Here is a 16,800-nt window from a genome sequence, read left to right as displayed (position 1 = left end):
CAGTTTTCCTGTTATAAGCTCTTGCTGCCCTGGTGTAATTATTTTTCATATAATCATAGTTGGTAAAATTATTTTTATTTACATCACCCTCTTGGCCTTGAGAGAACAGAATTCTGTTTCCAGATCAACAGATGTTTCTGTTAACCTGTTTATACTACATGCAGCACTGCAGTTCAGCCACATTATTGTAACAGGATAATTTCTAAGTGAACTAAGCTACTGCATCAGGTAGGTCAGTGAGGTTAGAATGGAGAGCCCTCCGTTTCACTCCTCAGGCTGGTCACTGGCAATATTCCCCTTGTCTTTGGGAAAACAAAGTAATAGAACTTTTACATTGCAAGTGGTAGGATTGGTCCATCAGGGACACAAGTGAAATATATGCAGGTATCTTTCAGCGTGAAACTTGCTTTTTTGTGACTCTTTCCCAGATAATTAGCTGTAAGATTGAAATATGTCCTGTATCAGGATGTAGGATTAGAGAAGGAGCATTCCCTCAGGCTGTTGGAAATTTGTCTGTGGCACCAGGTGGCAGTGGGGGAGCAGCAGGATGGAAGCAGAGCCCAGCAAGCTCCCTGCTCTTGGCTGCAGAGGCATTCCAGGTGTTGTGAGTGGAGCAGGCACCAGGCTGGGAAGCTGCACCTGCAGCAGGTGGGGCCCTGCCCCTTTGCAGCAGATCCAGCAACGTAACTGCAGGGATGAGGGAATGCGAGAAGTGAGCCTGGGGAGCACGGTGTGCCCTTTGGAAACCAGGTATGGCAGGTGTGAAGCACCTTCATGCTAGTCCCTTGGATCCTTCCTTGTGTTAACAGCAGCTTCTGCCCTCACAAGACCAGAACCAAACAGTATCCAAAGGTAAAAGCAGGAAGGAAGACGAGACGGTGCATGGCAATGTTGGATTAAATTGTCAAAGTCCTGTTCCCAAACCCATTGAAGTCAATAAAATGTCTGCTGTTGCCCTTAGTGAGCCATTGCAGGAGGCCCTGTTTGACTTAGTTAAAATAGAATGTGACATCAATATTTTCAATCAATATGAAAACAAATACAAGTGGAGCAGTATTTGGAGTTAATGTAACTTAGGGATCATTGGAAAACCACAGGATGGGCACACTTGCTAGGAATATCTATCTGTAGTTTATTTAGGGTTCTGATGAGACAAATGTGCTTCTTGAATTGCCAACTTGGATGCAGCTGGGATACCTCTACCTCATATTTGGGGTATTTCTTTAAACCAGGGACATCAGTCTCTGAAAGGCCTTTCTACATCCTTTTCTTGGTGTTTAGGAAATTGTTGGTGTATGTAAAGCCTTTCTTTGCCATGGCACAACTGGGGCAGCAACAAAGACTGACTGCAGGATTTTCATGATTCTATAATGGCAATTATCTTATCTTGGCTCCTTGCTGGTCTGTAAGTGCTCACCTGTGAACAGTGACTCTGGATATGTAGTTGAGCAGCAGAACTTGGCCTTCATGTGTTGTGGATGCTGGAAATTCAGAAAGGCTCTGAAAGAGGCTGCACAGGATCCTGGAAAGCAGCTGGTAAGGATGGCTGTGTAACTGGAAAAGCCTGGCACAGATGCCCAGCAGTCTGAAACAACCAGAAGCTGCTGGATTACTCGAAATTATGATCCATGTTTGTCCTTTTCTACCCTTTGCTAGGTACCCAATTTTTCACCACTCTTGGAGCCAGAAGACTTTGATCTCATTCCACAGTGACTGCTCTTATTTTACTAGGAACATATTATCTCATTTTCTTAGTCCATAATATAGGAAAAATAATTTTATAAAACCAGATTATTATTTTATTATTTTCAGTAACTCTCCCAAGATGAAGGTAGCTAAGCAGTATTGCTTTCCCCCCCCCCCCCCCCCCCCGGATTAATTATTAATTGCTTTTAGTGTTTGCCAGTGTTGAACTGAACACCTTCAAGACAGAAACTTGCTCTGTGTGTGTGTGGGGGGTGGTATTTGAAATGTTACTCTATCATCTGTGATATGTTCTTGGTGGTGACCACTAAAAGTGGCACTGCTGTGGTTTATACTCTGGTGGTCTAACAGAATAGAAGGGGAAGATGTTAAAACTGGTCTGATCTAGGTCCATTCCTACCTCAACTTGCCTCTTTTCATTTGATTGGTATTGTTTTCTTTTCAATTAATAAAATGGATCTATTCAAGGTACAGAAATAGGCAGGGCATAGTTTTATATATCATCTTCTCTCTTCCAGTTCAGTGACACTCATTTCCAGCATAGAACTTTGAGGAGACCACGTTGTCTTTGCATATTCAGTAAAATGAGAATGAGAGAATGTAGAGCTTGTTTTTTTTTAACCGTAATATATTTTCTCTTAGGAAATACAAAATGAAACCTATACAGCATGGATATATGATTGCTAGCTTATTTCCAGAGTTATTGTACCTTTAGAATTACATACCTATAAGATAACTAGTATGTGATTAGTAACTAAGGGTGTGGGTTAAACAATGAGTGATACAGGAGGCAATTTATAACTGTAGCCTGTGTTTCCATAGTTAGCTTTGTGCTTTTACTTTGTGCAAGGATTTCTTTGCTGCTTTTCTAGGAATACATAGTCCTGCAGGTACTGAAATGGCTGGGTATGCTAATACACACTATCCCTCCAAATACTCTTAAGTAGTTGAATTAAGTACATTGTTCATCTGCCCTGGAATTCCCAAGTATTTTTGTGCCTATTAAAACAATTCCATCACCTCCATCCGCATCCCTCAGGAGGCGGTGTGGAGAGAAGAGCTTCCTGAGCAGAGGGGGAAGGCTGCCCACCCCTGCCATTTAGCCTGGCTGGAATAGCAGCAGAGGGGAGGTCTTCACCCATGCTTGTGGGTGGAGGTGAACTAATCCAGTGAGCCAGGGCTCTCTGGTTTTCGGGCCACTCATAGCTGTGTGCACACCTCCAAGCCTGGCCTGACCTGTCCTGCCTCTCAGCAGGGAGCAGAAGTTTAAATCAGTGCACAATTCATAGGGGCAGGGATGATGGTTGTTGCAGATTTTGCAAAATGCGCGCACCTGTGCATTATCGCGTACAAGTTACGCAGGGCATCGCTTTGGAGGGAGCCTAATTCCCTCAGGGATTGTAATTGGAACTTGCCTTCTCCAGAAGGGTTTTCCGTGACAGTAGGCAAAATACTGAGTTGTCCAGTTTTCGTCCTGGCCAACTATTGCCTAGGACAGCCCTTTCCCATTTTTAGCTGTTTTTAAATGGTTTTCATTTCCAGGCAGCTTGCTGAATGTACTAGAGCTTAGAACTGGAAACAGCAGTCTCCATTCTGGCTATGAAGCAGGACAGGCTTTTCCCACTCCATCAGTGCCTCCCTTTTTTTCTGTACCTTTGGGAACAAATTTGAGTCACACTTCCTCAGCATGGTTTCTAGGCTTGGTTTTAACTTTGTTTTTGCACTGCCCACATGATTTATGTGGAGAGAAGCTTGTTTTTGTGAGCTGGACACCTGATAGTAGATATGATTCAGGGAAGAGAATCACTTGTGTACATCCTCTCTTTTTGTACTCAGTTACTGCTGGGTTTCACCCACTAGGTTTTTATAGACTGCAAATGCTGATTTGCCCGGTGAATCAAGTCTGTCTGCCTGAAAGCTGGCAGATAAAGCCTGGTGCTGGTCATAGCTGTGGCCATTGCAGCACTGCAGTGCTGGTGCTGAGTGCCTCAGCTGGTGGGGCAGGCCAGAGAGAACAGAACCTGAAGACTCTGAAATCAGCACATCAGGTCAGGAAGCTGATGCTTAATGCCAGCTTGGGAACAGTCAGACAGGAACTGGAACCCCAGTGAAGCATGCCTATCTTGGTATCTCACAGTGAGGTTCATCACTTGGAGTCTGCTCACAGATCACACAGGGCTCTGGCCAGGTTGAAGCCTTATAAGCTTTGTTATTCCAAATGGGAATTTGTTGAATCTCACGAGTTCTCTATTTCCACATTCTGAGCTGAGGATGACACATGCATTTCAGAGAAAACCCACCCTTTTTCTGGAACTGTGTTCTTCTGTTATCTGCCCACTCTCCCACTCCCCTCCCACACATGGTTTGTGACAGCATCGCTGTATGTTCTGCTTTTCTGATGTAGCACCTCCACAATACGTTTTCTATGTTTAGAGGGAAACTGCTCAGTCTCCATTTTTACATGAAAATGTAATCTTCAGACTGATGTCTGCAGAAGAATTTGTTTTTGTTAGGATCTCTATATACAATACGATGACAAGCCTGTTGCTATTTTTTTTTTTTTTTTTTTTAGGAAAATCTGTCTTAGAATACTTCTTTTCTGCATGGACATAAAGTATCAATATTTGACAAAGCTTATGTTCTTCTCCCCAGACCAGATATGTTCTTTCCAAAATAATCTATCAAAAGTAACTTTTTTTTTTTTCCATATTTTTATGCCTCTTTGATGTTAGGGAGAAAATGTTTGTGGAACATAGTGGTGAACTCACAGAGCTGGCCTGAAGTTCTTCTTTACCAGTAATCCTATAAAGAATATTTGCTATTTCATTTTACTTGGCACTAGTTGTTCAGTTCCAGTGTCTGATGTTTTTCTCTTTTCTCTGTGTGGCCTGGGTTAGAAAGCACATCAAGTCCTTGGTTAAATTGTAAGCGAATTTTCTGAAAGATTAATCATTTGATACTGAGGTGATGAGCCTGCATGTATCAATCATCAAGAGATGATTAATTGTTTGATAATAATGACTGCCATAAACCTTCCTGTGTATCAAACCCTACTGTGTGGACTGTGTTGCAGGATTTAATGACTTAGACACCTTGAACCATGATCTAGGGAAATCCTAGGACTGGCATTTTTAAGTGTGGTGGCTTGTGGTTTGGTCTTATTTTCAAACTTGTTCTTTAAGATCCCATGGCAAGGTTGGAAAGGTATCAGGAAAGTTCAGTTCTTGACTACCAGCTGTTAATTTCTGATTTACAAGTAATGGTACCTGTGAGGTTCATACAATGTGAAGAAAACAAGGCATGCCAGAGTCCTACCAGGGGTTGCAATTTTCCCCTTTATTTTATTCCCATGGCTGCTTTCACCTGTCTCACTGTTCTGTTGGCTGTTGCTGCAGCCACTTGTGTTTTAGCCATTAGCTTTGTGTAGCCTAGTTTTCCACAAATGGGAACAACTGGGAGAAAGTCAGCCTATACGAAGAGAGGAGCTAGAAAAAGCTTGGCTGACACTTCCTGCCCTGCTGCTTCCCATGCCTCCTTCCACTAGGGAAATGTGTTTTGGATTGAATGCACAGATCACTGGCTCAAATACAAAATAGATCCCTGTTTTAAAGATGCTTTTATAATGCTTTGTAGTTTCCATATATAATCCCTTGTAAAAGTTTATTCTCAAAGTGAAGCCTTATGGTAGCAACAGAAGTCATCAGTGAGGATTAGTTCCATGGTGACAATAAATGGTCCTGCTTCACATGAGCTGGAGACCACCAAGTTCTGTGGGTAGCACAGCAAGGTCAGGGGGGAATTGAGGCTGGTCTATGAGCTGCTGTCACATGAAGAGCTCTCAGGACATTTGTCACTCATGTGGTGGGGCTGTGTTACAGGCAAATTCGTGGTGCTTGGCTCTAGGGACTGTTCAGTACAATTCCCTGAAGTCAGGGAATATATTGCAGGGGAAAACTTGGCTCAGGGCATTGTTTCTTTGGTTTGGTGGGGTTTGGTGCTGGTGTCGGTGAGCTGCTGTGTCCGTGTGACTCTGGGGTGGTGGTGACTAAGCCAGGGATGCAGACAGCTCTGCTGCACTGGCGAGTCACATCCTGCCTATCCCTCAGCACCTGCCTGAAGGGGCTGGAGCACTGGTGTTGGAGGGAGCTGAAATGGGATCAGTTGTCTGCTAGCAACCAGTGCAAAGTCTCTTTTGATCTACCCGTGGCCTGTTTTGATGAATAAAAGCTTGATGCAAATAGTGATAAGAGTTACCCAAGGAGGCAGGAGTAGAACTTTGATGTGCTGGTTTAGCAGGGGGTTAAGCAATGAGGAATTGACAGACCCATCTGTGTTGGATATTAAGTGCCACTGGGGAGTGGGGGCCACTAAGTAGCCACATATTGTTACTGTCTCTCGGTCGCTGTTGGTCTGCAGGTACAAGCACTGTCCATCCTCAAGGCAGGCCTTCAGAAGTTGTTTTAGGAAGTGCTTGAGAGCAGCTTTTGGGGTTGAAAAATAACAAGCAGCACCCCGGCGGTATTATTTTGACTTTGGTGGGGTTGAGCCGAGCGGGTCAGACTGAGCCCAGATTATGCTGCGTGCTCTGTGCTGTCCCTCCTCGCTGCGTTCGGTTCGCTGCTGAATGCAGCTCTCCTGATGCAGCCTCACGTGGCTGCAGAGAGGCACAATGAGGACTTGAGCATTGCCAGCCCTTTCCAGGCGTCTCTCCCGCTGCCTGCAGGTGAGCAGGCTGAGCCTGGGCTCTCCCAGCCCCGCACATTTTCCTCCCGGCTTCCTACGGACCGCCTCGGCAGTGAGGGAAGATCGTGAGGAGGAGGAGAGGAGCAGCAAGGCGTGTGCCGGGCTCCGGCACAGCCGGTCGCAGCGGCGGCAAGTCAGTAAGTCAGACTGCACCATTTTCTTCTCACCCCGTGTAAAGGCGATGTGAGAAGCTGACGGGAGCTGCGCCCTCCCCCTCTCGCTGGGGATGCTGAAGTGGAGCCCTCCTCCCAGCCAGAAGACGCAGCCTCTCCGGAGGAATCCCAAAAGACCTTCCCAATTTGGTGATGTGTGTTTAAAGGCCGATTTTTCTTTTCCTTCTCTTTTTTTTTTTTTTTTTTCCCTCCCTGTGGGGTTTTTTTTTTTTTTTTTCTCCTTCCCAGCTGAGTCTGGAGCCCGCCTTCTCTTGCAGCCACCGCCAAGCTGAAGGGCTTGCAGCCTGCTAGGAGGTATTTTCTGGCTGCTCCCTGCTCGCGTGTGTGGCTGCGGGCACTTGGGCACGCTGCGTGCGTGGACACGGCTCTGCTGCTCCCGAGCTATGGGTGCTGCAGGGGCTGGGGCAGAGCCGTGACCTTTCCTGGGGTGCCGGAGGAGGAAGAGTGGATTACGCCGTGAACTTCTGGCTCGCAGCCAGTGCCCTTGCGGAAAAAATAAATCACCTGGAGATCCGCGTGTGCTGGGAACAGCTTCCTCGGAGCTGGTGTTGTCCTCGCCAAAATGGCTCACGCGGCCGCTTCCATTAAAAAAGTTCGAGAGTCAGAAATTGAAGAGAGGGAGAGAAACCTTGAGAAGGAAAGGAAAAGACAGCGGAAAATCTCTAGGGCTGATCGGAAACGCAAGGTATGAGGCGGAAACCAGCCCCCTTCTCCCTTTCCCCCCACCCTTCCTCTGTCTGTGCAGCACCTCACAGGTGTTTGCTGCCATGTGCTATGCTCTCCCCTTCGTTTTTCAGACCTTTCCCATCACGTTTCCCTTTTGCATCCCTTCCCATCCTGTCTGAGCCCTGCTGTGGTCTTAGCCCATCTGCAGTGAGATTAAAGTGCTGCAAGCCATGGCAGCTCGCAGCCACGCAGGGAATGTGTACATAAAGATGGCATGCTGGTATCTCCACTTTCCCTTCATCCTAGAAGGCCTGGAGCTCCTTGCCATCATTCCCAGCCAGGTGTTCCAAGCCTCTGGCTGATCTGAAGAAGTTGTCAAGGCAGGGAGGTGGCTGTGCTTGTGCTTAGCAGTGTGAAGGTGCATTTCTCTACTTCACAACAGCATTTCTTCCCCATTTCCCATCTTTAGTTCCGCTTCCCACCTCCCCAGCAGTGCTCGGTGCTGTGTGTAGGACCTGCCTTGGGGAGCTGGGAGCATCAGCTGAGCTGTGTTGCAGTTTTTGGGTGTCACAAAAGGGATTCTGGGCTTGCCGCTGTGATTCAGTGTATTTACGCTGCACACTGCAGGTATATTTGTCTAGGTAGGGCCTGGCACACAAGTCTGCAATCTGTCGGGTTTGCCTCTGTTACTGATGGCACTTTCTAGTTCTCTTAAGCTGTATCTCTTGAGATTATTCTGATTTTGGAGAGGTTTCTCATAATTTATAATTAATTGTTGTTTTCCTTCTGTTTTAGAGGGAATGACAGCTCTCATTGTCTTGGGATGAAAAATTGGAGAACAATAAAAAAATCAATAGAGGTGATTTGTTTAACAGATCGCTCTGTAGTTTCCAAGGACACAAAAAATACAATAGTGGAGAAAATATTAAAATGTTCTGTTCATCTTTGCTCTAGGACTGTGATACATCAGGAATGCCTGTGTTAATGCCTTCTCATTGCCGTTTCTTTCCTTCCATGTCTGGGTTCTCTAGCTTGTGATATGCATTAACTCATTCCATGACACTGTGTTTTTACCCATTCTTTATTAATGGATAAAATGGATGGAGAAAATATCAAGAGGCAATTCCTCCCCCCCTGCCCCTTTCTGCTACATTGCATGTAAACACAGATATCAGTGAAAAGAAAAGCCTAGAATTCAGCCATGTAATGTTTGAATTTACAGATCCTCTTGGCAGATCTCTAGAATTCAGAAGCCATCTGCTCCCTTGGCATACCTGGGCAGTTTTGAATTTGTTTTGCATTCAATCTAAGGCTTTTTGTAATCTGAAGTGCATGGCTTAAATAAAATGACAGAGGCCTTTTGATGCCTTTGGGACCTCTGGGTGTGATCTCCGTGACTTTTCAAACGCTCACTTTGCAGAGTTCATTAAGACACATCCAAATAGTCTTTATCAAAAACAGGAATGTCATTTCTAACGTATGCAGTGTCTGGATGCTGGGCAGGGCTGCTTGGAGCAGATTGTGATTACTCTCCTAATCCCTTAAATGGGGCACTGCAGCATAAGGTAGTTTTTGTGATTACATTTTTGATTGTGGAATCCTCTGCAAAGCAGCCTTTTTAAAAAATGTGCTTAATGTGTGGATGTCCTTGCTGGAAGGGCTTTTTTTTCCTGTCTGCCCAGCACCCATCTCAGCTACTTAATTACAGCGTGTGTTGTTTTTCCCGATTGTCACAAGTCCTATTTCCTCGACGCGTTTGATTCAAATGCCTGTTGGACTACTTTAATTAAAGCTGGATAGAATTAGTACTGCCCCTTCTGCTATCTCTCTTCCCAGAGTGCAGCATATCCCTGGCTGCGAGCAGGCAGGCTCAGGCCGCGTCCCTGTTAGTAACCGTGTGTGCTGATGCAGGCTCCTAATCAGATTTTTGGATCCAGGGATCACCAGCGGGCTTTGCTTAGAAAATACGGGGAACACTTCAGCGTTGTGTGCATTTCCTCCTTTTTAATATTCTACCCCTGCTCCTGGCTCCCGTCTACTGCGGCTGCACCTTGCTGTTACATAAACAAGAGCCTGGCTGCACCCTAAACTTGCCTTCAGTCAGATGGTCGGGGGCTGGGTCAGGCTGGGCTTTTCCCTCCTGCTGCTGCTGCAGGAGGCACACAGCAGCACAGGAATGAGTTGTTTATGTCTGGATCTGTGCATGCCTGTGCTGTGCAGAATGCAGGGTGTAGAGCAGATCAGAGATGTGGGTTTGTATGCACACCCATCACATATACACAGAACAAACCAAACAGAGAATATATGCTAAGTACAGTCTTTTTATTTAGTCATCAATTTAAGTGAGATACCTATCTGTGAGATATTTGTGTATCTGTCACTTTAATTCCTGAAGAGCAATAAATGGTTTTACTGTGAAATGGGATTATCTCCTAGTAGGGGCCCTCCCAGTTTTTGTTGACTTCCTTGAAAAATGGAGGCTAGGAACAAATTAGGTGTGCAGGTCCACAAGAGGCAAAATGCAAATGAATATACTTTTGATTGCTCTCAGCACTTACAGTGTTTCTGTATAGGGGGAATCTGGTTCCAACTTTGTGATTTGTTTGAAAGGCCTTACACTGCAGTGAGTGGATTTTCCCTACAATGGAGATCCATTTTGTTTGTGGAAGGATCATTGGAGTGGGGGAATGTGTCAGGTGCTGTGGGCTGTCTTTCCCAATCCTCATTTGGATACGTGCCACGCAGCAGTACGTGCCGAGTGCACGAAGCGCTCGTTTGGCCTCGTGATAGAAACTTTTCCTGTGTCCCTGGAACATCCTGATTATGCAAAAGAGGATAAATGAAGGGCCATGGCCTTAGCTCTTCCACTCTGGCAGGGTGCTGGGCATCTGTTAGCGCCATCCCACCCTTCTCCAAGCTCCCGGGGATGCTGTAGGGCGTGGGCTCGTTGTGCCTCTGCCTCTTGAACGCTTTGCCATGTGACCATCACCTGGCTGGGCAGCAGCACTGCAAACTGGCTGCAGCCTCTGTGCTGCTGGGCTGGGACCAGAACGTTCTGAGATGTTGTCACAGCTGCTGCCTGTTGTAGCCCCGGGCCCTAGCAGGCCCCTGGCCAGCAGCACAGCTGCGAGCAGGCCCAGCAGGAGCAGCGAGCTGCTCACATCATGTCTTGGCCATCCTTAGTGGTTCTTTAAAGATGAACAGAATTATTCTACGCTCAAAAACTGGGGAAAGGAATTTGCACACTGAAGACTTGCTCTTGCGTTCTTTTTGAGATTGACTCGTTTGATTTTAAAAACCAGTTGACAAGAGGCAGCTCAGCTTGTCTTACATCCAAGTTGGAAATTTTCCCTTTTATGCAGGTTTAAGCTTTTCTTGCAATGTGGAAAAAAGGGTACTGGTGCAAACACCTGCATGTAAACAGCCCACCCACCTTCTGAATGGTTGTGTGGGTACCCAAATGTATTAAGAGCATTAAAAACTTGGTACTAACACAGGAGGTGAGCCGCTTCAAACATACAAATTTTATTGCAATTTAATTCCGTTTTACCTAAATTCAGGATACATAAGGCCCAGCTCCACTGGCCTCTCAGTGTCTTTGGAGAGAGCTGCCTGTGGCTCACCCTTTGCAGAATGAGGCGAGGGAAGCAGGGTGATTCTGTGACGGTCACTCACTGAGTCAGCAGCCAAGCTGGAATTACAGCCTGGGAATCCAGCTGCCTAGCCCCTGGCTCTATGTAACACATGCTTGCTTCTCCCTGTCTAAAGTACTTCTCAAAGCAGACACAGCTTCCTGTCTCTGCCTGTGACAAGTGTTGAAAAGATTTTCCAAAACACACATAAAACCCCAAAGAAATAACCTGCTATAGAAATTGATTCTGCTGCCAAATGAAACTGATTTTTGGATGTTACAGATGTGGTAAGCTGATGGCTGTTACCATTTTGCCATCAGTCATGAGGACAGAGTTTAACATCTGGTCTCTACTAGCAGTAGTTGGGTCTGTATTTAGTATTTTAAAAAGTTTTAAAAACCTTTATACTTTTTTGATGGCCAGATTCATGAGTTCAGCATTCTTAGCATAAAATGTTCTGCAGCATCTGGAATATTCATCACTGATTGCTAAAAGAGATTGAGAACTAATGGCATCAGGTGAATTTTGTCCTTCCCTTGACACCCCAAGCACAGCTGAAGCTCACACAGATGTACTGCTGGAAAATACCTGCAGAAAGACAAGGATGGAGGGATTCTGCTGTCAGCAGAATTCCAGCCTATGTGGGGAAGAGTCAACATGCACTAAGTAGCTTCCATTATGGAGCTGCAGGAGACAGGAAATGAGTTTACTTTGTTTTACCTCAACAGCAGACATTGTTTCACATTACCATCTCCTTTTTCACAAAAGAAGAAAATGAAACACTTCTCACATTCTCAAATGTTGTCAGATTTGTCTTAAATCCAGGCCCACTTGAATCTCAAGCACATCTTTGGCAGGGAGGGTGGGTGCTTCTCATTGGGTACATTGGCTCTGCACTGAGGCCAGCAGCCCTAAAGTTCATCCCTTTGGAAAGGGCCAGAGTTCAGTGAGGAAGGAGGACATGGGGGAAATAAGGAGTGCTTGGTGTGCTAGAAAAAGGCATCCCGAGGGGGAGGAAGCCACACAGAGATGCAGTTCTTTGCTCTTGGTCACTCCTCTGTTGGTTCATGGATGCCAACCACTATCTCACCTGGTGTGAACCTGCTGTGGGATCCCTGTGGAGTTCATATCAGGATAAGGAAGGGAAAGAGTCTCTCAGTGCTTGACCTCTGTATACTGAAGCTTTCAAGGTTCACTGCAGCTTTAACCTACTGTTCTTTCCTTAGCAGGGAATATGTCTTGTCTGTTCAGTGTTGTGTTTGTTGCCTTGGCAAATGTCTCTGTGATTCACTAGAATTTCTAGATGTTTCAAATGCCTCTCCAGCCATGAAAAAAAATCTTTTTGGTGTTTTGTAATGGAGTGTTTGCGTAGGAGGTGCCTATTCCTGATGCCCTTTGAGCGTTTTCCTTCTGTATCTCAAGCTAATATTTTCCTTATGGAGCTATTTCTGGGCGTGAAAATAATACCTCGTTGGTTTGCTTCCTTGTGAAATGGAGCTTCTTTAGATGATGTTGCACTTCAGAATAGATTGGGACTTGCTGCTTCATTTTCTCCATGTCCTGTTTGAGAGGTGTGATGTTCATGGGCACAAATACACAGTGTTCTGAAATGAAGCAAGATTGATGATCTCAAATTCCCTCGCTTCTGATGGGAAAGGAGCAATTTTCAAGTTTAAATTTGCTCACCTTTATATTGTTGTCTAATCATTCCTTGATTTATATGTGTTATTTCAGTTAATTTCCTTGGTGATTTTTGAAGCACAAGATTTATTCAATCTTAATAAATCACATGTAGACAGTATTTCAAAATACAGATGATTAATCTCAATGTGGTTTTGGTATTGTGGGTGACTGTGCCTCTTCAGAAGTTTAAGTAGAATTAATCCGTATCTGGAATACTGGGGAAAAGATTAACAGGGTCTGTTGGCTCTATTGTGTGAGACATTGGATGCAGGAGGAGGAAAATATGTTCCTGGAATGCTAAATCCCTTTGCACTGTAAAGCTTGCTGGGTGCAATCCAGTGTCATGGCAGACACTTTGGATTTTATGGCTGCATTAGCTCATTATGTGATTGTTTCTACAAAGTTATGAAAGTGTCCAAAATGTCCAAGTTTCCATCTCTTACTTTGTCTTAATCAATAAAAAGAACTTCTGCTGAGCTTTTAGTAGAGCAACCTAGAGAGAGGAGAAATGTCACCCCCTGCCTACGGTGACTGTCCACCTATCCTGTCTCTGCAAATTTAACTTAGCATGAGTGATTACAGAAAGTTGAGAGAGCATTTGCACATGCACAAATCATCCCCAATAAACTTTTCTAGCTTTGGGGATGGATTTGTTTATTCCTTGTGAAATATTTTGTGTCCTTTAAATTCATGACATTTCCTGCACCACTGGAAGAATTATTATGTGATGAACAGCTTTGTGTTCAGCAATTAAAAAAATGTTTAATGAGGATGTCAGATGTTAAACTGTCAAGTGTCAAGCTTTCTGAAATCTGGCTTCTGTAATTTAGTCCCTCAGGCTTTTCCACTGAACTCCTGGGGAAAGTTTGGCACCTGAAGTGAGAGCAGCATACGAGCCCCGAGTTGATAGTTTAATGGTGGAAGCTGGAGCTGTGCCCTGCTGGGTGCCTTTGCCAATCTATAGTGCATCCAGAGGGTGGGAGCAGGAGGCTGGCCCTGAGCAGGGTGGCAGGAGTGCTGCCCTTCAGGCACCGCCGCGTTCCCCGAGATGCTGCCACCTACTGCAGCTGGCAATCAGATGGAGTGTCGTGCTCTATTGACTTGACTCTGCTCACAGGACATCTTCTGGGTTACCTTTTGGGAACGCAGGTGCTATTCAGGTTTTATAAAAAAGAATTCTTGTTCTCTGGGACAGTCTCAAGCAGCTCCTTTGTGCACTCGTGGTACTGGTAGTTCTGTTTGAACGTCTGATGAGCTCTTCCATGCTTAACTGCCTGTTAGCGACCTGTCCTTTTAGCCCTAGCTAAAATAAATTTTTTTTTTTTCCCTGCTCAGTCCATGGGGTTGTCAAGGTAGGTTTAGATAATCCCCACTGTTACACAGTTATATATAGTATTGGGGCATATAATATGAATTGCTGAAATCTGAGGAATGTAATTAAATGAATTTCAGGTGGTTCACACAGATGGTGCTGTTCAAGGGTTTTTGCTTGGTAAGTACTTATGGAAGTTTCAGATATTGTAAATAGTCACTTATATTGTATATTGTTGTAGATAATATTGCAAATGTCACTTACAGTTTTTCAGAGTTTGCTTCAAAACCATGTTAACACTCATTCCTATGCCATGGCCTTCCACATACAGATCAATACAGACGAATTGCTAGCTGCCTTTTTACAAGAGACTGAAAACAACGGCTGCAACTGAAAAAATGTCTGTAATTACTTTCTATTTGTTGATGCTAATGAAGGATTTAGCATGTCAACTTCTCTGAAATCTAGCAGGTTCATTACCTCCTTAGGGCTTTGGAAAAGAGACATTTTATGGAAGTGAGCCTAAGTAGGTTTCAGAGTACACATTTCTGTTGAAGGTCAGCTTTTTGTCCTCCAGCAGAATCCTTTTCTGATGAAGATAGGATAAGAATGGACAGAAGGAGAAAGGGGAGGGAAGTAACACAAGATTTAAGAAGCTACCCTGTTTGCCTGTGCTCTGAAACAGCCCGGTGAGGCTGATTGTCTGGGTCAGGAAAAACTTGCAGTGTTTCATATTGAGCAAATATTAATGGGATGCTGTTCTTGTACATGACCTGAGGAGGGGTGTGGATTTCTTCTGGCCTGATAATTTAGATCTGCCTTCTTTTTATTCCTGTATGTAAAATAAGACAGCATTGACAAGTGGTGCTCACCCAAAATGAGCGTAGCTCTTATTTCCCCAGGCTGGTAGAAAGGGATTTCAGCCAATAGAACCATAATTACAAGCCTTTCTAAGCTGGTTTAGGTTGAATAATTGAAGCTTATTTTAAATAATTTACTCTTTCTGGCCTGTGCTACGCCAGGATGTCTAACAGAGACATGTCACTGCTCAAAACCAGTGAGGCTGACAGTGCAACAGGAGACTTGAGCAGACAAAAGCCACTTTGTGCCTCGCTGCTCAGGCCACGATTTACTGGGGACTGCCTGGACCTGCTGGAGCCTTCTTATTCCCCTGCTTCATTTCTTTTTAAAGGCACCAGTGCAGCAGGGAGCAAAGAAATCACATGCATTGTGTTGATTATAGTCTCACTGCTGGAGCAAGAGGAGGCAGTAACTAAGATTTCCCAAAAGGCCCCCATATGTGAGTGGAGAATAGTAAAGCTCAGCAAATCTTTTCTATTTTTGCTGATGAACATGGTGCTGGACATCAGAGCTGCCCAAAGGAAAGGAATTGTGGCTGCCATCCACATTCCTAGGCCAGGGAGACTCAGTTCCACTTAGTTAAGTCAGGTAACAGTGCAAGTTTTCTCTGTTTTAGCCTTTCCACAGGGTGTCCATGGATTTAATATCAGCTCTGTTTAGTTACTTTCCCCACCCTCACAGGAAAGAATTTCTCCCAGATATTCTATCTGGCCCTGCCCTCGCTCAGTGTGAAGCTGTTGCCCCTTATTATTGAAATAACACTCTTGCATCATATACATTAAACCCTCAAAACTTTATGTAACAGCAAAAGGAAAACCAGTCATTTTCCAAATTATACCTATTTTTCTTTATCTTGTTCATGGAAAAGCTTATAAATAGATAGCTTTTGAAAGTGTTTTGGTATAGTGATATGACTTAGAAGGATGAATTGAATAAAATCTAAAATGCTGATATGAGCCTCAAGCTGCTGTGTGCAGAGCGAGGTGGCTTTCATGAGCATGGATTTGTTTTGCAAAATTTGACATTTGCAGGAGACAGAAAGTGATACAGATGAAAAAAAAAATATTTTGACTGGTCAGTGCAACTGCTATATGGCAGTTAAATTTTCCTGAGGAAATGCACAGAGACTCCATAGCAACTAGATGAGATCTGTGCTATATTCTCCATGCTGCTGCTGTGTTTTCTGGGGAGAATCCAGCCATCCCCCACAGCCACGGCGTCTGTGCTGCGCAGCCTGACTGGGCTTGGCAAATGGCAGCTGCGGCCACTGGCCACTGACTGCATCAGGGGTATTCTTAGGATCATGAAAAATCCCCCAAGCTGTATTTTTTCCCCTTTTTTTTTTCTTGGCGAGGACAGCACAAAGCCTGCAGTGCTGTCTGAAGGGTAGACAAACCACTCAGGCACTCCTTTGGTAATAACTGGTTTACTAACCTCTCCTTTCCTGGGATGCAGGTGTTAGCACTAGGTACCTCAACAGAGTTCTGTGCACCCTCAAGTGGTGCAGGCTATTAGCTTGGTGAATGATGAGGCCCTGGAAAAGGTTTCCCAAAGAAGTGAAATCAGAAATAATTAATAGCTGTGCCCAGAGCCAGCTCTGCATTGCAGCACGAGTTCTCCCAAGCTTAAGGAAGTACGTGCTTGGCTGTCTTCCCCGGATTTCTAAGGAAGCCTAGCACTTAACCTGCTTGGTTCAGGGTTTGCTGACGCTCCCGGTGCCTGCGGGGTGGCAGTGCAGTGCCGGTGGGAGGGCAGATGGGATTCATTTCCTCGTGGAGCCAGCACAGGGCTCCCGTGTCCCTCCCAGTTCCATGGAGTTTGTCCCTGCAGCTGTGGAATGGAGCTCTGACACCAACCTTGGTGTGTTTGCTCTGAGCAGTGCTTGGGAATTCCTAAAACAGAGCAGTGAAGGAAATTATCTGAGGGCAGCGTAGGAGGAACCAAAGTCCTGCTACAACTAATGAATATGCAGGTGGTTGAAAAGGTTAATTAACACCGCTTTTCTCTTTATTGCAGTTTAGCCATT

The 16,800-nt window shown here is 44.9% G+C and overlaps 1 protein-coding gene across 29 annotated transcripts in view; it reads left to right on the top strand.

Annotated features, from left to right (window-relative positions):
- Positions 1–16,800, top strand: part of ANK2 (ankyrin 2) — a 260,831-nt gene that overhangs the window by 98,500 nt on the left and 145,531 nt on the right. For 18 of the 29 annotated variants that reach the window (XM_053975085.1, XM_053975107.1, XM_053975105.1 and 15 more), the window contains exon 1: positions 7,148–7,305. The exons of the other annotated variants lie outside the window; for them this stretch is intronic. In XM_053975085.1, coding sequence (XP_053831060.1) covers positions 7,183–7,305 — 123 coding nt within the window. In that variant the 5' untranslated portion in view covers positions 7,148–7,182. Of the gene's footprint in view, positions 1–7,147; positions 7,306–16,800 lie in introns of those variants that run through there. 29 annotated transcript variants of the gene reach the window in all.

The sequence above is a fragment of the Vidua macroura genome, chromosome 4 (genome assembly GCF_024509145.1).
Source record: "Vidua macroura isolate BioBank_ID:100142 chromosome 4, ASM2450914v1, whole genome shotgun sequence".
NCBI lineage: Eukaryota > Metazoa > Chordata > Aves > Passeriformes > Viduidae > Vidua > Vidua macroura.
Note: the sequence above shows the minus strand (reverse complement) of the source record. Positions and strands in the feature narration are given on the sequence as shown.